This window comes from Phaseolus vulgaris, chromosome 3 (assembly GCF_000499845.2).
Source record: "Phaseolus vulgaris cultivar G19833 chromosome 3, P. vulgaris v2.0, whole genome shotgun sequence".
In the NCBI taxonomy this organism is placed as follows: Eukaryota; Viridiplantae; Streptophyta; class Magnoliopsida; order Fabales; family Fabaceae; genus Phaseolus; species Phaseolus vulgaris.
In genome coordinates, this window is record NC_023757.2 from 8,852,464 (window position 1) to 8,877,267 (window position 24,804).

The 24,804-nt window shown below is 34.5% G+C and overlaps 1 protein-coding gene across 2 annotated transcripts; it reads left to right on the forward strand.

The window, feature by feature from the left end:
* Positions 1-6,098: 6,098 nt before the first annotated feature.
* Positions 6,099-23,987, forward strand: LOC137806570 (alpha-glucan water dikinase, chloroplastic). Of its 2 annotated transcripts, XM_068606769.1 has the most exons (34): positions 6,099-6,275; positions 6,429-6,693; positions 7,399-7,440; positions 7,542-7,651; positions 7,806-7,884; positions 8,005-8,096; positions 8,193-8,346; positions 9,411-9,632; positions 9,754-10,092; positions 10,177-10,284; positions 10,399-10,497; positions 10,587-10,724; positions 10,836-10,924; positions 14,868-15,002; positions 15,253-15,415; positions 15,496-15,585; positions 15,669-15,854; positions 16,343-16,405; positions 16,504-16,566; positions 16,657-16,716; positions 16,900-17,052; positions 17,171-17,254; positions 18,186-18,362; positions 18,440-18,546; positions 18,673-18,886; positions 19,887-19,990; positions 20,142-20,280; positions 20,377-20,502; positions 21,220-21,330; positions 21,482-21,580; positions 22,222-22,395; positions 22,484-22,576; positions 22,723-22,838; positions 23,440-23,987. In XM_068606769.1, exons 2-34 carry the CDS (start codon positions 6,457-6,459, stop codon positions 23,642-23,644), a joined length of 4,371 nt encoding a protein of 1,456 aa, XP_068462870.1. In that variant the 5' UTR covers positions 6,099-6,275; positions 6,429-6,456; the 3' UTR covers positions 23,645-23,987. The 2 variants fall into 2 exon arrangements, with proteins under 2 accessions (XP_068462870.1, XP_068462871.1); XM_068606770.1 differs by lacking the exon at positions 6,099-6,275 and having other exon boundaries at positions 6,293-6,693.
* Positions 23,988-24,804: the final 817 nt, after the last annotated feature.

The following is a 24,804-nucleotide window of genomic DNA, read 5'->3' on the forward strand; positions in this document are numbered from 1 at the left end:
GGTAAAGGATTTCGTGGATATTTCGCAGAGTTGTTGCATTTTCGCAACCTCTTCCACAACCTCCCTTCCACTACCTCCAAGAATCTCTGCAACGGTAACATCTTCCACTACCTCCGAAAAATCTGCACATACTCTATTTTTTTATGTTTTCTATTGTGCAATATCATTAATCTGTTTTGCGACATCTTTGAGCTTAGTTAGAGGTGAATCAAGTTCCTTCTCACAACAAGTGATCCAAAGGTTAATCATTCTGAACATAAGAATTTAATTTTGGATAACACAATTAAGAACTGTAATCACATTTTTTGGTTAAGAAATGAGCCTAGGCAAGCGACTAGAATTTGGAATATAGGGAAAGAGATTTTTTTCACTTTCTCATGGGAAGATAATGTAATTGTTAATAGGATTGATGAGTTAGAAAACAAAGATAATACATCTAATCAGGTTAGTGGGGAGAGGGTTGAAACAATTATTAATGAAGATAATTAGTATTAATATTAGAAATTTAGGGGTTGTTATAAAAAACATATGTAAGAGAAGTAATTCGGTTAGAGAACTTTGATATGATATGCATACAAGAAACCAAGTGTGCAAACTTAAATTTTGAATTCTGCTGTGCTCTGTGGGGGAATAATGAGTTAGAATGGCTGGAAAATGCAACTGAAAATCATAAAGGGTAATTATGAGTATTTGGGATAAAAATAATTTCAAATGTTTGATCATTCTAACGGGAAAGGGGTATAGTGTAATGGAAGGAATATGGAGGGATGATCCCTTATTACCAATTACGATTGTCAACGTTTATTCTTAGTCCAGATTGAAGGAAAATATCATTATGTGGGATGAGGTGGTTAGGCTTAGAGAGGAACAATTTAATAGGGCGTGGTGCTTTGCTGGTGATTTTAATAGTGTTAGATACCTGGGCGAGAGGAAAGGATTAAATAATGTGTATGTAATAAACAATGATATGCTGAGATTCAATAATTTTATAGAAAGGGTAGAGGTCTTGGACATTCCGATGGTTGGGAGAAAATATACTTGGTATAATCCTAATGGGTCAGTAAGAGTAGGATTGATAGAGTCATGGTCTCGATGGAATGACTATAAAAATGGCCAAGCAACACACAATATGTTCAGGGAAAAACATTATCTAATCACTGTGCCTTGATACTCAAAACCAATGTGAAAGACTTGGGACCTAAGCCTTTTAGAAGGGTAGATGTTTGGCAAAATGAGGGATCTTTCAAGGAGTTGATACAAGCAAAGTGGAACACATATGAAGTTAGAGGTAACAGGCAGACAATCTTAAAAGAAAAATTAAAGTGCCTAAAAAAAAGATAGAATTTCTTGGAACAGATAGGTGTTTGGAAACATTAACCATCGAGTGGAAGAAATAAGAAGAAAGCTTTTGGCTTTGGATGAAGAGGATGATGATGACAATTGCTAGTCGAAAAGCAAGATCGAGATGGATTAAACAAGGCGATTTGAATACGAAGTATTTCCATAATCACATAAATTGGAGAAGGGCAATAAACGAGTTCGTTGGGTTAATGGATAATGGGGTGTGGTGTGAAGACCCACCTAGCCTGAAGGTGAAAGTGATGGATTATTTTATAAACAAATTTCGTGAGGAAGGTGGGGGTGAAGGTTGGACTAGATAACATTAACTTTAGAACCATTAAAAGAGAACGATAGGCTTATTGAAAATTTCTCGAAATAAGAAATCAAAGAGGCAGTGTGGTACAATGAAAGCACAAAAAGTTCGGGTCTAGACAGCTACAATTTCATTTTTCTAAAATTGTTCCAGGAAGACATTAAAAGAGAGGTCATCAACGCGGTATAAACCTTTGCAAATGGTGGAAGGTGGCCTAGGGGTGCGAACGTGTATTTTATAATCGTTATACCCAAAACTAAAAACCTCAGTAATTTAAATCAATTCAGACATTCAGACCTATTTCATTAGTAGGATGTATTTATAAGATTATAGCAAAGGTTCTATCCAACAAATTTAAAAAGGTACATGACAAGATTATAGATATGAGATGGTCTGCTTTCATTGAGCGGAGGCGGTTGTTGGATAGTGTGATGATGACAAATGAAACTTTAAAGGAAATTAAAAGAAAAAACAACAACTTATTTTTAAAATCCGATTATGAAAATATGTATGATTCAGTCAGATGGGAATTCATATACTATAAGCTAGAGAAATTGAGCTTCTATATAAAGTGGATTGGTTGGATAAAAGCATGTGTAGAATCATCTTCATTGTCAGTACTCGTCAATGGAAGCCCCTCATCAGAGTTCAAACTAGAGAAGGGATTAGGAGAAGGCGATCCTCTTGCCCCGTTCCTATATCTTATTGTCGCGGAAGGTTTAGTAGGTTTTGCAAGACAAGCACAAGAGAAAAACACGCTTGAGTGTATCCAGGTGGGAGATAAAGAGGTGATAGTAAACATGCTACAATACATTGATGATACCCTATCTTTTTTGTAAGGTTATGACTCAAAACGTTGTAGTACTGGAATCTATCTTAAGATGTTTTGAACTAGCATTTGGTCTAAAGGGGAATTACGGTAAAACGAGAATTGAGGGGTTGAGCTTGGACACAGATACAATTAACATGTATGCATCAGTTCTTAGTTGTGCCATAATGGGTATTCCATTCTAGTATTTGGGTATGAGTGTGGGGGTAATCATTGAAAAATCATTTTTTAGAATGAGATAATACTTAAAATCAAGAAGAGATTGGCTGGTTGGAAAGGGAGACATTTGTCATTTGTTGGTAGAATTTGCTTAATGAAATTTGTGATTACATCTCTTCCTCTCTTCTATATGTCATTCTTTAAAATACCCACCATGGTCACAAATTCTATTAAGAAAATTCAAAGGCAATTTCTTTGGGGTTGGAGAAGAAAGGACAAAAGGATAGCTTGAGTGTCATGGGAAAAAGTATGCAAATTCAAGGAGGAAAGGGAGCTAGGGGTGATGGAAATCAATATTTTAACATTGCACTAATTGAAAAGTGGATTTGGCGATTAGGAACACAAAAATAAGGGATATAGAAAGAAATAATAGAATCTAAATATGGGGGTTGGAGAGAAATAAGAAACCTTGGAGCAAAAAATGATTTATCACTTTGGTGGAGGGATATCAAGAAAATAGCCAACAGGGAGGAAATGGGAGGTTGCTTCGAAAACAATATCCAGTGGACAATTGGCAAATGGAATGAAATAAGGTTTGGGGATGATAGATGGTTAGGTACCATAACACTGAAAGATAAGTTTCCCAAGTTGTATGTGATACCTAACAATAAAGAAGCGAAGCTAAATAAAATAAGAAGGCGGTTAAATGATTGTTGGGTGTGGAACATGTATTGGAGATGTAGAAGGTTTGAATAGAAAACTGAACAAATAAATAGGTTAATACAAGAACTAAATGGAATACAATTGGAGTTAGAAGGTGACAGTGGCTGGCGGATGAAACACATGCATACACGTAAAATCAACTTATAACAAGCTTGTCAACGTTGTTGTTGGAGATGAAAGATGGCTTTATGATTTTTTTCGGGAAGATTAAAGCGCTTCCTTTAGCACACTTACTTTCTTGGAGAGTGCTAAAGAATAGAGTTGCAACCAAAGATAAACTAGCCAATAGGGGGTACACTTAGATAATTTGTTGTGTGTTATGTTTGGTAAAGTTGAGGAATCCGCTAGCTAGTCACCTCTTCCTAACATGTGAAGTGACTTCAGTAGTGTGGAACTTATGCTATAGGTGGATTGTGGAAAACATGATTCAATATAACAACGTAAAAAATCACTTAAGTCAATTCAGGTTAATCAAATTATTAGAATCCGAGAATAACACTTAGGGGTGTATGTGGGTAGCAGTTGTGGGAGAGATTTGGAAACAAAGAAATAATATCATTTTTAATAATAATAGATCTGACCCAATAGATATTTTTACTATGACACAACTCAAATCCTGATCTTGGATTAGCGAAAATGAAAAGGGGATCTCCTTTGAGTATTCTAATTGGTGTTTGGATCTGGTAAGTTGTTTGGAAACTATGAAAAAGAAATTTGGTTGTACTTAAATTACATATTTTTTGGGTTGTTACACGGAGGTAACATTGTGATGATTGGCAGAAATCATATATTATTGTTATGTTTATGTCTTGTACATGTTAATCTGGTTGGGAAAGGTATCTGGTAATGTTTGTAGGTGGAAAACAACTGGTTGAGCTAGCATGAGGATGAAAGTGATTATACAAGTGCTGGAAAGTGAAAAGAAAGACAAGAAATGACACAACATAAAAAAGCAGTGGGAAGACAATTTGGCTAAATAAAGTTGTAATAATTTGTATAATGTATTGCATTGATGGATTACACAAAAATATCAAATGATAAATTGAATGTTTTAATAAATAGACTGTGACTTGGAGGAACTATATTACCTTATGCTCTATATATGTTTGATAAAATCATTAGGAAAAGAAAGAATATGTTGGGACAATGCTAGATATAGTAGGTGTAGGTAGATATTTTTGGTATGAATGACAAGTGATATGTAATAGGGTTGGAGTACTTGAAATACTTCCATTTATTAATTCTTTACTTAAAAATGGGTGATTTAAAAACTATTATTTTAATCTTAAATTTGGTTTTAGGTATGGTGTCGTCCTGGGCCTATCTATAATTTTAGGGAGATTCATGACTTCAAACGTAGTTGGATAAAAATCAAAATGATGTCTCAGATATAAGAACGACCACTATCTCAAATAATTACTGTTAAGGGTAACATAGTGGTATGAGATTTAGGTGATAAGAAAATCACTAAATGAAAAATAACAACCGTCTTAAGATCTCGTCTACGAAAAAGAATCACAAGTACATAAGTTTTTTATTTATTTACACAATAATAACACGTTAAAACTCGAATAATTTAAGAAAAAAATTCACAATTAAGATTACACGATTAACCCTTTAAACTAGAACTTCATATAAAGTGAACATTATAATGTTGATGGTGATTTATTTTCGGAACTGGAAATATTGAAAAAGTTATGAAAGAAAAACAACACAGCAATGAAAATGTTAGACACATATTAAAGGCAATAAAAATGTTAGACTATATATATCAAAGGATTATATTAATTTTAAAAACATGTCTTTTTTTATAATATATTATTAAGATTATCTGCAACTATTACTACCAATAACTATTTTTCACAATTAAAATTACTCAATGTTATATAAAATTAACAATGCTATAAGATATATTAAATAAACCACTCATTAAAAGTGAAATTAATGTCGTATATTAAATTTTCCTGGTTATAATTTTTGAAAAAATGATTTTGCAGTTAAAAAAATTAGAAGATTAATATAAAATTTGAAGTCTCTATAAAAAAAATGGCTAACGTCTCTAAACGCAGCCCGGCAAGTGGCTCAACGTATCATCTTTTCAAGGAACAGCAATGCAACATCTTAGTTTACTTGCCTATGTCGCTTACACGTATCACATAAACAATATACGCGATAAATCTAGTTTCTAAAAAGAGTTTAATTTATTAGACAAGAAAAAAAAAAGAATTGAAAAAGTTCTAACCTTGTGCAGTCCTTGCGTGGTATATTGGTGCCAGTTGTGTGAACATTATATGTCTCACAAATTCCCGCTGATTAAACCAATGGGAACTAAGAGTAACTTCAATAATAGTAAAATACAATAAAGTTGTAATGATCATACAGAAATTCGTTTCTTCAACAAACAAGTGGCTTACTTCATTTGGAATTCCTCTCCCATGATTTCCAGAAATCTCGATGCAATGCGGACAATTCACACCGTGCGATTCGCACTTTCATTGGGGAGAATCATGGTATTATTGACATTAAATCCAAAAGCAGAGGCAAATAAGAAAGGAAAAGGTTATGAATATCATAAAGAGAAAGTATCGGCTCTCACGGGTCCCACGGGTCCCACGGGCCCCACGGGTTTGTCTCACAGAGACTAGAGACTGTGCCATCATGCGATGAAGCACGTGACAACTTCTCTAGCCCCAACCCCCTCCAATATCACCTTGTCACGTGTCCACCCCCCTTGATATTACCTCTCTCAACGTTCCAAGTGAACCAACCGATACCATACACACGCTTCCAAGCTCTCTCTATCTCTCTCATCACAATGAAGATTTTCTAATTTTACGTGATTCCAATCTCACACTCTTCTCGAGCCTGAGCCTCACCACTTTCACCTTCCACCGATTGAAGAAGACGAAGGTTTCTTTTCTTTCTCCGTTTTCTTTCAATTTGGCTCTTCTCTCGGTCCTATTTATTCGTCGTTTGGCATCGCAACTTTTGCTCATTGTGGATTTCAGCAAGTCTCGTGGTTTGCGATTGACGCATGTTAATGTTTTCCTTGGATTTGTGTAGAGGAATAATAAGGAGTGGATCCGGGAAGATGAGCCAAAGTATCTTCCACCAAACGGTGCTTTGTCAAACGCAAACGGTTGCGGAGCATCAAAGTAAGGTAAGTTCCTTTGCGGTGAGTGTGAACAAAGGAAAGAAGAATCTCGGGCTTCGTACAAGTTTTCGCGGGAACAGGCTGTGTGTGAGGAAATGCAAACTAGCCATGGGGAAGCACCGCCATGTCGACGCTATTCCACGCGCTGTGTTAACCACTAATCCGGCTTCCGAGGTCTGCTCCAATCACCATAACATTATCACGTCGTTTCAATCCGATCATTATTATAATATCATCATCATCATCATTTATTTATTATTATTATTATTACTATAATTATATTATTATAATTATATTATTATTATTATTATTATTATTAATTATTGAAGGGAGAACAAATTATTCTAAAATAGTTCTTACACTTTACGCTTTTCATTTTTTAGGAATGAAATTATATTAAAAACAAAAAATATAAAGGATTCATTTTGTTAAATTAGCGGTTAAATGTTAAATTAAGAAAACGTACAGGTTTATAGGGAAGAGTAACTCCTGAAGTCTCTTCTTTTTATTATTATTATTATTTAAATTATTTAATGCTGCTGAGAAAAAAATTACTGGAGGTCTGGTATGTAACCTTGAATGCAGCTTGTAAAAACTGTAATTATAAATAAACAGTAACTTTAATGGAAATGCTGAAAGCAGAACGTTGAGAAATTGCGTTAATTTTCTTGATGCATTGGATTGAATTCTTATACATGATGACATGACATGACACAGTAGCTTGTATATGTAATGGTTAATTTGGGTACAAATTAACATTACGCGTGTTTGTGAGCATATAAAATTTAATCAATAATATTCAATGTGTTCCTTTTCTTGTCTGTTTGTATTAACTGGAATTTGAGTGTTTTGTTGACTACATTTTTGGCCATCGAGCAGCTTTCTGGGAGGTTCATCCTTGGTGGAAATATTGAGTTGCAGGTATTCAGGTGGCCCATAATATTGAATTGTGTTTATGAATGATAAACGTGAGATTTTAGTAAAGTATTATTAGTTAATGATGGTGGTATTCAATGGAGCAGGTTAGTGTTAGTTCTGCACAACCAGGAGCTGCAACACAAGTAGATATTAAAGTTTCATATAGTAGTGGCTCTCTGCTTTTACATTGGGGAGTTGTGTGTGATCAGCCAGGGTATGATGTTCTGTACTAGTTTTGTTAAGTTATTTTGATATCTACTTGTGTTTGGGTGTGTTTGGGTGTGTTTGGGTGAGTTAATAATAGTCATTAAGATTTCCTGTAATTTGAAGGAGATTTATTTCCCCCCGTTTATTTATTTTATTTTCAGGAAGTGGGTACTTCCTTCTCGTCGCCCAGAAGGAACTAAAGTTTACAAGAACAAAGCTCTTAGAACTCCTTTCATGAAAGTAAGTTTTCAACATTAACTGCAAAATAAAAATGAAGTTTTCTCGGAATGTGAACTAGACATATTTAAATATAGATTTGCATATCGTTTGACTAATTTTCTCTTGCTTTTCTCTTATTAGGCTGACTCGGAATCCTTCCTTAGAATAGAAATTCACGATCCTGCAGCACAATCCATTGAGTTCCTCATACTTGATGAGGCTAAAAATAAGTGGTGCGTTTCATAATCCTGTTTTTTTATCGCCTTTGTAGAATAATAGTTTCATGGTAAACCTAAACATAGTTATTTTTGCTTTTTTTCTAAACGTAGGTTTAAAAATAACGGTGAGAACTTTCACATTAAGTTACCAGTAAAAAATAAGCTATCTCAAGAAGTTTCAGTTCCTGAAGACCTTGTTCAGATTCAAGCATATCTTAGGTGGGAACGAAAGGGTAAGCAGATGTACACTCCAGAGCAAGAGAAGGTCAGTAATGAAATGGTCTTTAGTGTCTGCATTTAGCTGCAAATTTTTGAAGTTTGCTGCCCACTTTGTTCCTTTCAGCTGATTCTTTTTATAATTCCCTAGTTCTCCGTTTAGTTTGTTTTGCTCCAATTTTGTTATATTAATTGTCTTCTTTTCCTTTGAAGAATATTCTTCTGAATGTATCCGTGGTAAACGTTCTTGATTATGCTTGCCATAACAATCTCTGAAAAAGATTAGTCTTTGCTATCTCCTATTAATTCTATGCTCATGTATTGTCCGGGTTTATTGATATTCCCACTCCTAATCCTCATTTAAGTTGATTCTATCACATTGGGTTACTATGACACACTCTCTGGTTTTTGTCTTTAGCTTCCATGAAATATTATTCAGAACAAAGAGTATGCTTTCACTTGTGATTGAGAATAAACTTCCAAAAGCATCATCTCTTCTCTAACATGATATATAACTAAGATTATTTTCTTGTGCCTGTTGTATAGGCACCTCACAACACTATATAGTGTCTCTTGGAAGAAGAACACTTTTGCTTACAAGATGTTTTATTATTATTTGGATATCCATGCTCTATTATAACATGTTAACCACTCTAAAAAGATTAATTACTGTGTTAAAATATTGTTTATTAAATTGATCATTTGGTTTTGTAATGATTAGCCAGTTGTTAGGACATAGGACATAATGACCATTTTGTTAGTGGTGGTTATTCTGCCATAAAGTGGGGTTATATGGGGGAAAGTTAAAAGCAAAAGTCCCTTGTACAATAGGCTCTGGGAGTTAGATCTTCTATGCAAATTTGATTCCTGTGTTTTCATAAAATGAATGATAATTATGAATCCTTCCTTTTGGTTTGTAAGTTTATGGTCGCAATTTGTTCTGTATAGCCCATTTGTAGATTATCTAACATTATATGGAAAATGGATTTTATGACAGCCTTCTACTGTTGCTAGAATTCAACATTAGCCTGTTATATTTTACTGCTCTCGACAGGACTACATTTTTCCTTCACATACATGATTAGTATATAATTTCCTCCTCAACTATGTTAGGTGGAATATGAAGCAGCTCGGCAGGAACTACTGGAGGAAGTATCTAGGGGTACTTCTGTTCAAGATCTTCGTGCAAGGTTAACTAAGAATACTAAAGCTGCTGAAGTAAAGGAGCCTTCTGTTTCTGAAACAAAGACTATCCCTGATGAACTTGTACAGATTCAATCTTATATTCGTTGGGAAAAAGCTGGGAAGCCTAACTACTCTCAGGAACAACAACTTGTAACTTCGTGACATCCTCTCTATTTTCTACTTTTCTGTTGAATATTAATTACCTAGACAGTAAAAATTATAATTCATTTTATCTAACAGAACTTTTTGGCACTCGCTGCTTAATTGTCAGATGGAATTTGAGGAAGCAAGAAAAGAGTTGTCAGCGGAGCTTGAGAAGGGTGCTTCTTTGGATGAGATACGGAAGAAGATTATCAAAGGAGAAGTACAAACTAAAGTTGCCAAGCAGTTGAAAACAAAAACATACTTCCGTGCTGAAAGAATACAGAGGAAAAACCGAGATTTGAGGCAGATTATCAACAGAATTGTTGATGAAAATATAGTTGAACAATTTATAGATGTTCCAAAGTCCTTGACAGTAATTGAACATTATGCCAAGGAGAGGGAAGAAAATGAAAGCGGTCCTGTTTTGAACAAGACAATATACAAGCTTGATGATAATGATCTTTTGGTGAGATAATTTTGTCAAATTGATGTTTTGTGCTAGTGGGTCTTTTATTGGCCATCCAATTTTGATAGTCTTTATATCTTTAAGGTACTCGTTACCAAGGATGCTGGTAAGATTAAGGTTCACCTGGCTACAAACTCGAAAAAACCTCTTACACTTCACTGGGCCTTATCTAGAACATCTGAAGAGTGGTTGGTGAGTGTGTATACTATATACCAGATTAAGGTTCACCTGGCTGTTAAAATTGCTGTCTGTTTCATCATATTTTTTAAGGCAATTTATTTACATAAAACTCATTGGCAATCTTAGTTACCACCTGGAAATTCTCTGCCCCCTGGATCTGTTACTATGAATGAGGCTGCTGAAACACCTTTCAAAGCTGGTTCTTTGTCTCATCCTTCTTTTGAGGTGTCTACAATATCAATCCGAAGTATTTTCAGTCTTTAGACCTTTGGGATTTGAATCTAAAACTTTAATAACATCCATTTACTTTTCAGGTCCAGTCCTTGGATATAGAGGTTGATGATGATACTTTTAAAGGAATACCGTTTGTCATTTTATCCGAAGGAAAATGGATAAAGAACAATGGATCAAATTTTTATATTGAATTTGCTGGGAAAAAGCAGATACGAAAGGTTACACTTCCTGAAATTGTGTTTGTATTTGCTCTTTCTACAGTTATATTGGCCTATGTCACAACCATATTATCATGATCAACAATATATATATTTTTTTTCAATTAAAAGGATTTTGGTGATAGCAAAGGTACAGCCAAGTTCTTGCTGGATAAAATAGCAGAACAGGAAAGTGAGGCACAAAAGTCCTTCATGCATCGGTCAGTAACCCCTTAAAAACTTTTACTATATTGAATTATTGTTATCTGTCATTTGAAACTAGAAACAGGGTTTTGTATGGGATCTTGGGAAAAGCTTATTTGCTAGTACTATTATGGCAAAGCATGTGACTTATAGACTGACTAAGGGTCCTCCACCTCTAGTTGTATTCTTAACGGCAATTTGAGCTTCTTGTCACCAGCTACCAATGTGATATACTATTTTTTTGTGTTAGAGCATGTAATATCAAAGGTTTATTTGAGTGTTGGCTTCTTGAAAATACTATTTATACATTTTATGTTATTTTTTTATATCCATGAAGGATTAATCTTAGATGTGTTATATTGTGAACCATATTAATATTATAGAATTGCTATGTTGGAAGTGCTAGACATCTTTCAAATGATGAAAGGTAGAAGAACATGTGGTTTAAGTGAGATAACTTTATTTTGATTGGATTGGATGCGATTGACTGGGTAGTTAGGTTCCTCAAGTGGACATATCGAAGAGACTCAGTATCTAACTTGGGAGATGTGGATCCAATGAGTCTCGAGCCATGAGTTAACCCCTATATAACAGACTTGACACCATCTCCAACCCAAAACCTTAAGGTATTAAGTGACATATCCTTCCACACCTTCTATGTATCCAATAAAGATACACCTCTCAGCCCTTTTTCAAGTTTGTCCTTCTTGACATGTACAAATGCCATGGTGTGAAACACCCGTAAATTCTCATAATCTGTTGGCTTTCCACTCCATACTTCCATAGGAGTTTTGCAATTTAAAGTTGACTATAGACTCTTGTTTATCATGTACTCAATGTTTTCAACTCCTCCTCAAAAGACCATAGGCAATCTAGCTCCTAGCAGTATACATCTCATCCTTGGTTCATCCTCTTAGCCAACCCATTCTGCTTTGTTGTACCTACAACTGTCTTATGCCTCTTTACACCTTCTACCTTGCAAAAGTCATTAAATTCCCCTGAAACAAATTCCAATTCGTTGTCTGTCTTGAGTAGTTTTAAGTTTGGTCCCCTGCTGATTACTTACCATGGTGTACCACTCCTTAATCATCTTAAAAGTATTAGTCTTATTTTTCAAGATATAGATCTACACCCTCCTTGAATAGTGAGGAAATAAGACCCTCTAGCATCCTCCTTGAATAGTGAGGAAATAAGACCCTCTAGCATCAGTCTGTTCTCTTGTTGAATACCACAAGTATGCATGAGCATACTTAAAGGGTCTACTGGACACATGTTTACTAGTCTCAAACTTCAATATATGAGACTTTCCTAGTACACAATAATCACAAAACTTCAGCCCTTCCATCCTATCATCTCTTAACAGGTTCTGCTTCTCCAGCTCTACCAAACCTTTTTCCCACTGATGTTTTCCAATCTCAGATGCCACAACTTCTCCTAATCCTTCATTGTCTAACTAGCCATAGACACATGCATGATCATTGTTGAACTGTCTAATATGTACACGCCATTCTTTTTCTCCCCCTTTAGCAACTGTAGACACCCCCCTTAGAATCTTTATCACACCTTATTTAATCTTGATTGTTAAACCAATTTGATTACACATACTAATTGACAAGATTTCTCGAGCTCTGTAACATACCTCATTTCTTGTAACAAGATCTCCTAATTATCAAACATCTTTAATCTGATAGATCTAATGCCTTGTAACTTACAAGTTTTATCCTTCCCAAGAAGGACTACTCCACCTTTGTTAAGTTCCAAGATCTTAAAGAACACTTTCACTGGACACATTTGATAAGTGCATCTTGAGTCCATAACCTTGCTCCTTTGTGTATCAAATACAAACGTTGCTAACATCCTTGCAGACTCGTAGCTATTAGACGCTACAACATCAACAAATTCCTTCTTGAAATGAGATTTCTTGCCTTTCTCATTTCTCTTTTTCTGTGGACAACTCGACTTGAAGGGACCTTTCTTGTGACAGTTGTAGCACTTAACATCTGCCAGATTGTCTGACAATTATAGCTTTGACTTCTTTCCCTTAAACTCCTTTTCTTTCTTTCCTTTCGACTTCAACATGTCCAAACTCAACCCATTATCCTCTCCCTTAGACTCTTGAAACTTTTGAAACTCCTTAGCCCTTATTGAGGTTTGCACCTCCTCAAGAGTAATGGTCTGCTCCTTCTCGAACGACAAAACATCTTTAAAATGTTCATACGTCTTAGGCAAGGTGTTAACAAGTAAAGCTTTATCCTCATCCTCAAGTTTCACCTCAATGTTCTCTAGGTTTTTTAGAATCTTGTTGAAATTCAGTAGCTACTCCATCATTGTTCTTGACTTGGTCATACAACTTTTGCCTCATATAGTCTGTGTGCCAAAGATTTAGTCATATACAATGACTCAAGTTTTACCCACATTGAAGCAATAGTTTTCTTCAAAGAACTTCCCTCAGTGCCTTAGTCGGTACGAAACATGGAGATGTGGATCCGATGAGTCTCAAGCCATGAGCCAACCCATATATAAGAAACCTGACACCACCACCAACTCAAAACTTTAAGGCATTAGGTTTGTAGGTCTTTCTCCTTATATATTGCTCACCTCACTCCTCTCCGCTTAATGTGGGATTCCTGACTCCACACTTGAATTCCTCACAGGGTACTTTAGGTTGATTTATATGACAGTATAGGTGTAAGATATGTATGACTAAGACATTTGTAGCATTTTTGGTTATATAATTATTAATTTGATACCATTTATATGCAATGAGATTTTAATGGATAAGTAGGTAATTTTCTGACAGTGTTTGGAATTTATTTATATATTTTGTAAGTGAAAAGACTATATATTTGGTTCATCTTATCACTACTTTCACCTAAGGCTTTTGAATGGGGGTTATTTTCTAAAAAATTAGTATCATAGATTTCAATTTCAGAGTGCAGCTCCAAATTAATGTCATCAACTTTTGATGTGTGTTGTAAAATATCAGTTAGCCAATATCAAAGGTATAGAGTCAGAAGAGACTGCGTTACCGGTTTGTTACATGGAAGTAGTGGTGAATGATTGACAGTCTAGTCCCTAAATGATTTTTTTGTGGTGTCATAAATACGTAGAAAAAGTTATTAATTGTAGGATGATAAATTGTCCTGACGATTACTTTTTAACATTTCTTGGACTAATATTTAAATTTTGCTTGTTCGGGGTTTATTTTGTAATTTCTACTTATACTTATTGGCACCTTTATTCCCTGACCACTTAATGGATGTTCATCGATATACTCACTTGGGCTTGGGATATCACACGCCTCTTTTGTAAACAAAACTAGGACGTCTGTATATTCTGCTAAATATAAGCTTACCTACTATCTTACCTTTGTTTTCCCCCTTCTTTTAACTTCAGAACAACTCTAAGATAATTCTTCTCAATATTAATGAAATACATGAAAAGAAATGATCAGGCATTTACAAAACAAAGGAAGCACCTATGTTTCTTTACTGGATTTTGATTTGAACAGAACTAGATTTTCTCCCCTTTCTGTTTTTCTCTGATTGAATTTTTTTCGTTTGTTTTCATTTGTTGTCTGTTCATAGTTTTAAGTTCCCTGTCAAAGGCTTAGTCTTTTTTGGGGTTGATTTATGTATATCATTGCTTATTGACACTAGAAGACAATAACTTTTTACTTAGAGAAGTTTTAACAACATTCTTTCTGGCACACTCTTCTCAATATACTACTAGTAGGTTAAATTCATGTAGGTTCCACTAAATAGCGAAACAAACATAAATTTCACTTAATAATATGGATGTGTTGAATAGTGTGTGTAAAGCTAGCAATCTTCCTTTTTTAATTTCCCTTTTTCAAAACAAACCATGATGCATTTGACTGAACAAATGCAAAATATTTATTAGGATGTTAGTTTGTTACATTGGTTCTGAGCCGGTCACTCATCCTTTTTTCCCCTTCAGATTTAACATTGCATCGAACTTGATTGATGAAGCCAAAAGTGCTGGTCGACTGGGTCTTGCGGGGATTTTGGTGTGGATGAGATTCATGGCTACAAGGCAGCTCATATGGAACAAAAATTACAATGTGAAACCACGGTAGGCTTCCTTATGAAATGTTTATCATTACTTGATTTATGCACTTCTCTCTATAATGAATAATATTAACCCTTATGGAAAACAAAGACTATGAATAACAATATTAACTTTCTGCATTAGATTTGGCCAGTTTATTGTCTTTCTTTAGTAAACAGTCTAATTCATTTGCTATATAGTTTATGATTATGTTTTTCCTGTTTATATGCTTGGTCGTCTTCTGATAGTAAGTATTGGTTACTGATTGGATTAGTGAGATAAGTAAAGCACAGGATAGGCTTACAGACTTGCTCCAGGATGTTTATGCAAGTTATCCACAGTATAGAGAAATTGTGAGGATGATCTTGTCTACTGTTGGTCGTGGAGGTGAAGGAGATGTCGGACAAAGGATTCGGGATGAAATCCTTGTTATTCAGGTATATTTGATTTTTATTTGCTCTCCCTATTTCCCTCCTGTCTGCATATGCATTAATCTTACGCAAAATTTCTATTGCAGAGAAATAATGATTGCAAAGGTGGAATGATGGAGGAATGGCACCAGAAGTTACACAATAATACTAGCCCTGATGATGTTGTGATCTGTCAGGTAATGTAGTTGTTGTTGTTCTCTTTGTAATTCCTTATGGTTTGCCTTGTCTTCCTTATCTTTATTGTTTGATTTCTCTCCAGGCACTAATTGATTATATAAAAAATGACTTTGATACTGGCGTTTACTGGAAAACATTGAATGACAATGGAATAACAAAAGAACGGCTTCTGAGCTATGATCGAGCCATTCATTCTGAACCAAATTTTAGGAGAGATCAGAAGGAAGGTCTTCTGCGAGATCTGGGAAACTACATGAGGACTTTGAAGGTTGTATTTATATATGCGCTCTTAATTATGTGTTACTTTTTTCTCAGCTAGTGAATGCACATTAGTTGAAAATTCTCTTGGCTTCTATTCAGATTTTTTTTGTTATAATTCTTGTTGTTGTGCTAATATGGGTGCGCATATAAATTGGGAATGATCATGGTATAAAAGTTGCTATCTCTTTGTAGATAGAATAAGTAAATGAATTGATGTTCAATTTTTTTTGGGATATGGTTTGTTTGTTGTTGCCAATGATAAGCTGCAAGTGGGAGGGCAAGGTTCATTGGGCTTCTACCTCTCATTCTGTATTAAACATACTACTGCTACTGATTTGAAGATTTGTTCCACCTTTAGTTACCTCTTTGACGGTCTTAGAAAATTGTCCATTCCTGTGTTTCCCACCATAGTATATAGTACCCTTGACATATTGGGCTTACCTTGTGGATTATATTTGTCGTATGATGATTTTGGTTTGATTACATCATATGCAGGCAGTTCATTCAGGAGCTGATCTTGAATCTGCTATTTCAAATTGTATGGGCTATAAATCCGAGGTAACAAGACAGATAAGATCTTGGTCTCCCAGGGCATTGTCTTTTTTTTTGTATCTCAAGATTTTCATGCAATTAATTTACACTTAATTGTTCCTCAGGGTCAGGGCTTCATGGTAGGGGTGCAGATAAATCCAGTGCCGGGTTTGCCTGCTGGTTTTCAAGTAATGTTTATTAATTCTTCATAAATCAGTTTGTGATGCTGTTATGTCTTCTGAAATATAACAAATATTTATTTGATCTACCACAAACAGGGATTACTTGAGTTTGTCATGGAGCACGTTGAAGATAAGAATGTTGAACCACTTCTTGAGGTATATGCTACCTTAATATAATCAATAATCTTTTTTTTATAATGAAATTATATAATCTGTGTATGAGAAAAGGAAAAAGTGAGAATGCGTAATTAATGAAGAATGTGAATTTGATATTGATTTGATGTGAAGTGAAATACAAAGCACCATTCCTATTAATATATGTTTGTTTCTTTTCAATAGGGATTGCTTGAGGCTCGTGAAGAACTCCACCCATCACTCGGTAAATCCCAAAGTCGTCTGAAAGATCTTTTATTTTTGGATGTTGCTCTTGATTCTACCGTTAGAACAGCAGTGGAAAGGGGTTACGAGGAATTAAACAATGCTGCACCTGAGGTAATTCCCTTCCCCGTTTTGGGGGTCTAATTGTTTTAAAATGCTGCTTACTGAATTTTATGTTGATACATATTATTTTAAATCAAATTCTGTTACACTTCTTTATGGACTTTTGCAGAAAATAATGTACTTCATTTGCTTGGTTCTTGAAAATCTTTCACTTTCATCGGATGACAATGAAGATCTTATCTACTGTTTGAAGGTATAGCGATTTGTCCATTTTTGTTTCGTACTCACTAGCTGGGTTATTTCAAAATACAGACCCAGGCTTTAAAGCCGGTACATGTGGTATATCATCTGAAAATGTTTTCACTAACAACAAAGACTTGGGTTGTGCACTGCTTTAAAATGTTGTTTTAAATGCAAATTGAATTTAATTGCAGCGGAAAAGTAGCAGTTATTAGTATAAAAATGCAAATTCATCTCATGACCTCGTTATTTAGGATGTTTTGCAATAACTGAGAAAATTAAATTAATTCAAAAATCAATTATATGTATAATTTATAATAATCAAAATAATTTTTATTTGTGTAAGTTGACTTAGAACTGGTTTTAAGATAATTTATTTCATGTTGATATGAGAATAAAATATGTCTATGAAGCTGAAATGGAAAAACATTGTTGGAAAATAATCATGTGACAATTTATCATATTCATAAAATCAGTTTTTCTTTGGATTTTTTTACAAATGTCAGCTGTTATCCTTAAATAGCATACAGTTGAAATTGCAAATACGTTTTTATCCCAAAAAGAACTGAAATATTTAAAATTAATCTTTCCCAAACATGCTCTTGCAGTTGTTAATTGTCCAATTATTATTAATTTTTATCTTGGTCAATTCCACTGTTCTTATGGATTATAATTTACAGTAATGTGGTCAAACCATGTGGGAAGTTCTTTCAACAACATTAGTTTTTAAATACTCATTCCCCATTAATTTGAGGATTGAGTTTGTTTTGTGTTAAATTAAGCTTCTTAAATCTGAGTATAAAGTCTCATAACAATACAAGAAAACCACAGATGCTGTTCCAGTTTATTGATGCTAAATAGTGTCTTGGGTCTTTAGATGTTCTTGCTCTATTTATTTAGACAAAGGAAAATATCCATTAATATTTCTTTGTTTTCTTTTGAAGGGATGGGATCTTGCCTTAACCAAGTGCAAGAGTAATGATACTCATTGGGCATTGTATGCTAAATCAGTTCTTGACAGAACCCGCCTTGCACTCACAAACAAGGCTCAATTATACCAGGAAATTCTGCAACCATCGGCAGAATACCTTGGATCACTGCTTGGTGTGGACCAATGGGCCGTATGTATTTTTTGGTTTGTTTTGTTTTCTATCTTTCTTTTTCCCTTTGTTTGTCTCTTGAAAATCTCCTGATGCAGGTGGAAATATTTACTGAAGAAATTATCCGTGCTGGATCTGCTGCCTCTTTATCTACTCTTCTAAATCGACTGGATCCTGTGCTCCGAAAGACCGCTAATCTTGGAAGGTTGAATTGATCATGCTTGTTCATGATTTCATCTTCAATATAATATAGTCAACATGCTAGACCATACATCATCATTCTGTTTGGATAATTATAACCTTCTAATCCAATTATAATTGTCTCAAACAGCTGGCAAGTTATTAGCCCAGTCGAAACTGTTGGATATGTTGAGGTTGTAGATGAGTTGCTTTCTGTTCAAAACAAATCATACGAGCGACCTACAATTTTGATAGCCAAGAGTGTAAAAGGAGAGGAAGAAATTCCAGATGGTACTGTTGCAGTCCTGACACCAGATATGCCTGATGTCCTATCTCATGTTTCTGTTCGAGCAAGAAATAGCAAGGTATCATCATGCTTTGGATAGGCAGACTATTTTGCTTATATTTAAGGCTCCTATTATTAAATCATGGACCTGTGTTTCATGTTTAATTTGACACTAGATCAGTGTATCCATAGTCAAATAGCATTGAAGTCACTCTTTAACTATGATGACATTTTAGTGTATGCTCCCTCAGTAAATTAACATACTCCAACAACAGTATTTATATTGAAAAAAATTTCCCTTCCTTCTCAGCTGATTCAAAATTTGATTATCATTAAACTCAGCATCCAATCATTGAAATTCGGTGATATTGTTAGAGTTGATAATGTAAACAAAAGGGTTTTCTGGGAAATTCAAGTACAGTTGGATCAAAGGCCCAGGATTTGGAAGGTGTATACATAAAAGGTCAAAATGTGAAAGACCAGGAGAACTTGCTGATTGGGAAAGTTCTGGAATTTGTATTCGCGTTATAGGGAGTCAGTTACTCCTTACTAGGCTAATGAGGATATTCACATTGTGAGACCCAGTTATTAGATCAATTGAGGAGGGATAGAATGGGAGAGTCTGAATGTTGTTAGCAATTTTTGGCTATAGTCTTGGGCAGAGAATTCCTTCTATATGAAGTCTTAGCATCTGGGTAGTGAAAGAGAGTTCACTAATCCTTTCTTATTTCAGTCATTTTACCCATCTTTTCTCTTGTGGCTTAGGTTTCTACCAGAATTGATATGAAGTGCAAATTTAGACTTGACCAATTTTGAAGATTTGATTAAAAAACTTGACATGGTTCATCAGCTAACCTGTTACAGAGTGCAATGTCTATTAATCGAAGACATAAAATAAAAAATAGTTATATTTATCTTTTGTTTTTTTAAACAAGCACAACGAGTTGTGAGCATGTAGTTGATTTCATCAAGTGGGATAAGGTTATTGTTGTATTTACCATCCTTATAATAAGATATTTATTGCTGAGAAGATTTTGATATACAATGGCTGTCAAATACTGAAGTTTTGAGTTTTCCAGGTGTGTTTTGCTACATGCTTTGATCCCAATATTCTTGCTAACCTCCAAGAAAGTAGAGGAAAGCTTTTGCGCTTAAAGCCTACATCTGCCGATGTAGTTTATAGGTAACATTGTTTCTGCTTTAGATTAAAGTCCTAAAGATGTTTAAATGCCTGTGTTAAAATATTCACCTCACCTCCTAATGCTCAACCTGAATTGCTGTGTTTTATTTCCTTTCTTATACGATTTTACTTTATTTTGTGGCATTTCTTACAGTCAGGTCGAGGAGGGAGAGTTTATTGATGACAAATCAAGTCACCTGAAAGATGTTGGTTCAGTGTCACCCATATCTCTGGTGAGAAAGAAGTTTAGTGGTAGATATGCTGTCTCATCCGAAGAATTCACTGGTGAAATGGTTAGGTTTCAAAATGCACCACATGTGTCAGTATACATATGCATTTTTCTAATACATATTTCCTTCAGAATAACTTGCTTAAGGTTATGTTCCCAGGTTGGAGCTAAATCTCGTAATATCACTTATTTAAAGGGGAAAGTAGCTTCTTGGATTGGAATTCCCACCTCAGTTGCCATACCATTTGGAGTTTTTGAACATGTTCTTTCTGATAAATCAAATCAGGTTCTATATATTATCTTTTTGCCCATATGTTTTCATGTTGCTTAATGACCTGTGCAGCTCGTATTTTGTGGGTATCGTGGCTTTTCCATGTATATCAATTAGTGGGATTTTTTAATAATCTGAATTGGGTTTTGGAATACACACGCATTGCTTCTGATTCTGGCTTTTTAAATTGCTAAACCTATTGTATTTGATCCATGGCAGTTGTCAATTTGTATACAAAAAAATTAGTAACTCCTAAATCTTAGTAGGTGCATATATTTGAATGTGAACTTTAAGGTGCTAAATTCATTTTTCATTTCAATTTATGGTAACTGAACTTTTCTTAATACATTTCAAGTGCTCTACCCTTTAAAAAATGGATTTTCCCCGCTTCATGCTGCAGTTAGTGGTTGTTTATAACCTTGGAGTAAAGTCGAGGTTATGGCAGAGCAAAGTCTTATACTAAAGAATAATATTTTTTTTTTCATGTGATGACAAATGATTGTTGTTACTTGAGGTCTCAGCATAACTGAGATGTTAAGTTGCATAGTGATACCTAACATGAAAGCTTTTATTAAAAAAAAGTTTTATACTAAAGCATAGTAGTCCATAGGATTAATCTCAAAGATTGTTTAACTGCATGGTTGACATCTATGGCTTATCTCATTTTTCATTTACTTTATTCAAGTCTTTCCTGTAGTCTAATAAAATATTGGACTGCATATTAACTAACAGGCAGTGGCTGAGAGGGTCAATATTTTGAAAAAGAAGCTAATTGAGGGGGACTTCAGTGTTCTCAAAGAGATTCGCGAAACAGTTTTACAATTGAATGCACCACCCCAGTTGGTATGTTTCTTTTAGTGCGGCTTAACTTTAACATGATACAATAAACATTTATTTATCTTTAGTCTTATTGTTGCGTTTAGTATTAAAAGAGACACTACTCTGAATATAGAAACTAGTGGCGTGATTTGATTTATACATTAACTATATTCAGGTTGAGGAGTTGAAAAGTAAAATGAAGAGTTCTGGAATGCCTTGGCCGGGTGATGAAGGTGAACAGCGATGGGAACAAGCTTGGAAGGCTATAAAAAAGGTTAAGACTTCTCTTCTTGTTTGCATGAACTAGGTTCGATATGCGAGGGATTTTTTTTTCTTGTGTATTTGGTCACTGCCCACTGCCATTTTCACTATGGTCAAAATGAATTTGAAATATTTTTCAGGAGATGTTATTGGAGGCCAATATTTAAGTTATTTTTTCTTCATCTCATATCACATACTCTTCAAATGATGCCTTCTGGAAATCATATGTTTTATGCTTTTCCCCTTAACCATTTAACGTTATTTTTCATGATTTTTTTTTCTCAATCATGAATTTATTGGCTCCTGGATATTTAAGATATAGAAATTCTTAATATGATGCATTGTATTGTATGGGTTAAAAACTTGAAGTTTAAGTTCATGTAAGTTTGTATCTTTGATTTCCTTTTCTCTTGCAATTTTATTCACAATCTACTGTCCACTGATTTTCCTCGTTCCTCTATTTTTCTAAAATCTCTGAAGTTGTTGCACCTGGACATGTTAGCAATAGACAGTCAAAATAAATATTTTCCAAAATATCCATGTTATGTATCTAACTTATCTCGAATTTTAGTGAAAAAACCTTCATCATACCTGTGTATAATACTATTTTAGTGGTCATGAATCAAGATTATTTATTTGTTTGATTCACAAAAGGTGTGGGGCTCCAAGTGGAATGAAAGGGCATACTTCAGCACAAGAAAAGTGAAACTCGACCACGAATATCTTTCCATGGCTGTCCTTGTTCAGGAAGTGGTAAATGCTGATTATGCTTTTGTCATCCACACAACTAATCCGTCCTCTGGGGATTCGTCAGAAATATATGCTGAGGTATGTGTAATGATGTTATGTTTCCCCCTATTCTTCTGCTCATTTAAGGGAAAGAAGCTATTATAACTGCGGTACTCTTTCGATATAGGTGGTAAAGGGACTTGGAGAAACACTGGTTGGAGCTTATCCTGGTCGTGCTTTGAGTTTTATCTGCAAAAAGAGTGATTTGAACTCTCCTCAGGTACTTCTTCAATATCGTTTTTTTTTGTAGTATTTCGTATGGTTAATGCCCTAGTTATCATTCTTTCGTAGACTATGTCAAATATAAGAACATCATTAATGGACATATGATCTTTGAATTTTGCTAACTTTTTTGGGCTTCCTTAGGTCTTGGGTTATCCTAGCAAACCTGTCGGCCTGTTTATAAGACAGTCAATTATTTTTCGATCTGATTCTAATGGTGAAGATCTAGAAGGTTATGCGGGTGCAGGTCTTTATGACAGGTAAACTTTGACAACTCTTCATCGATGATCATCTTCTACATAAACTTCGTTTGGATTAACTTCTATAAGAAAGTAAAATGATTAACCTTCCTTGTCTATTAAATTTAGCTTGGACATAAGGGAAAATTAATCTTTTTCCTGATTAAAAAAATTGAACTTTTAGAATAACTTAGTTTATTTACCTTTTTAATTTCTTCTATGAAACAGGGTCATGACTAATAAAATGATGGCATTGAATTGTATCCGCATGTTTTATTATCTTAATGCGATGCCAATCATTTTAACTGTTTCCCCCTTGTAATCAATATGAAATTGCGGCAAGAATTATATCCAAGATATACAAGTCATTTTGAATTGAACATGGAATTTATCTAGTTTTGCATAGCTTGCCTGGCGTAGCAAATGATATGTGTAATTGGCTAAACTGATAAATGTATCTCATTTTCGGGGCCTTTCTGTTTTCATAAATAATGCCAACCCTTAGGATTACGTGCATTGATATTTGGGAGATTACATTTGTCCTGTGAACTCTGAATTAATTATTTTCCAATTCCATTTCATGCTTTCTCACATCAGTTTACTGAATTTCCTTTCTGAACAGTGTGCCAATGGATGAAGAGGAGAAGGTGGTGCTTGATTACTCATCAGACCAACTGATGCTTGATGGTAGTTTTCGCCGGACAATCTTGTCAAGCATTGCCCGTGCAGGAAATGAAATTGAAGGGTTGTATGGCTCTCCTCAGGACATTGAAGGTGTCATCAAGGATGGAAAACTGTATGTTGTCCAGACCAGACCACAAATGTAGACTTCTATCATCCATATCTTCTAAAGCCACCTACCTCAACTTTATTCATCCCCGTGCAATATGGCGTTTCAAACATGCCCGTGCCAGCTTCTGCAAGTTCAAGATTTAAACCTGCGGATTACCAAAATTGGCTTTATAGATTTAATACATGTGATATATAAAAAATTTAAGGAATAATTTAAACTGTATAAACATAGAATAAAGTAAATCAAGAAAAATTTAAATGGTCTTCTTTTTCCGTACCATATATTATATCTAAAGCTAGTTCTTAATAAGTTTGTATTTTTACTTGAGCTGTATGGACCGTTGTCAGGTTAATAATATTTCCATATTTATATTCGAAGTACCTTTTTAAATTTTGCACCAGTTAAAATCATTAGTTTACTATTGGTCGTCAGAGATAACAAGTCTCGTTCATAGGCTATTGGCTGAGTAGAGGAGGTTGGATATGTTCGAGTTTTGGTATTAAAAAAAATGCAATCTTCAAGATAGTAAGACATGGAGAATTATTGATTTGGGACGGGTATAAAGTCTTGATCATTCTTAAATCGAGAATACTATTTTGTTTTACTTTGTTAGGCAAGACTCTTTACCTTTAAATAAGGATGTATATTAAGTGTTTTTAGGTTTATAAATATATCTCTACACTTGTTAGACAATAAGGTCGAAAATCCCACTTATCTTAAGTGATTTTGAAACAAATTTTTTTAGTTGACTTTTTTTGATTAGTTTGTTTAGTTGTAACTATTTTTTTTTCTTTTTTTAATATATTTTTGTAGCAACATATTCAAGAATGAGATTTTATTATTTTTAGTGATGAGATTCATTTTCTCTCAACTCACTTTTCCTCTCTTGGATTTCTTTTTCTCTTTTCATATTATGGGTGGTCTGATAATGGTCCTATAGCGGGTGACACGATATGCCCAACAAACACTCGCTAGGACAGGATCAAAATGACTCTTATACCATATTAAGAAGTGAACTTTAAGCCTAACTCAACCCCATAAAATCGGCTCATGAGGTTGAGGTTTACACCAACTTATATACAATGAAATGTCCTCATCTCTAGTCGATGTGGGATCTCTAACATTCATCAATGATTACAAATAAAAACCTAAATCACCTTACAAATTCATCAAATCCTTATTACTTCTGTTAAC

What these genes read in the sequence shown, in the direction of transcription:
- LOC137806570 (XM_068606770.1), top strand. Translation starts at nt 6,400, where the DNA reads ATGTTAATGTTTTCCTTGGATTTGTGTAGAGGAATAATAAGGAGTGGA. An exon ending in AAGAATTCACTGGTGAAATG is followed by an intron (nt 20,281 to 20,376) that starts GTTAGGTTTCAA and finishes TTATGTTCCCAG; the next exon opens with GTTGGAGCTAAATCTCGTAA. An exon ending in CTTGGAAGGCTATAAAAAAG is followed by an intron (nt 21,581 to 22,221) that starts GTTAAGACTTCT and finishes GATTCACAAAAG; the next exon opens with GTGTGGGGCTCCAAGTGGAA.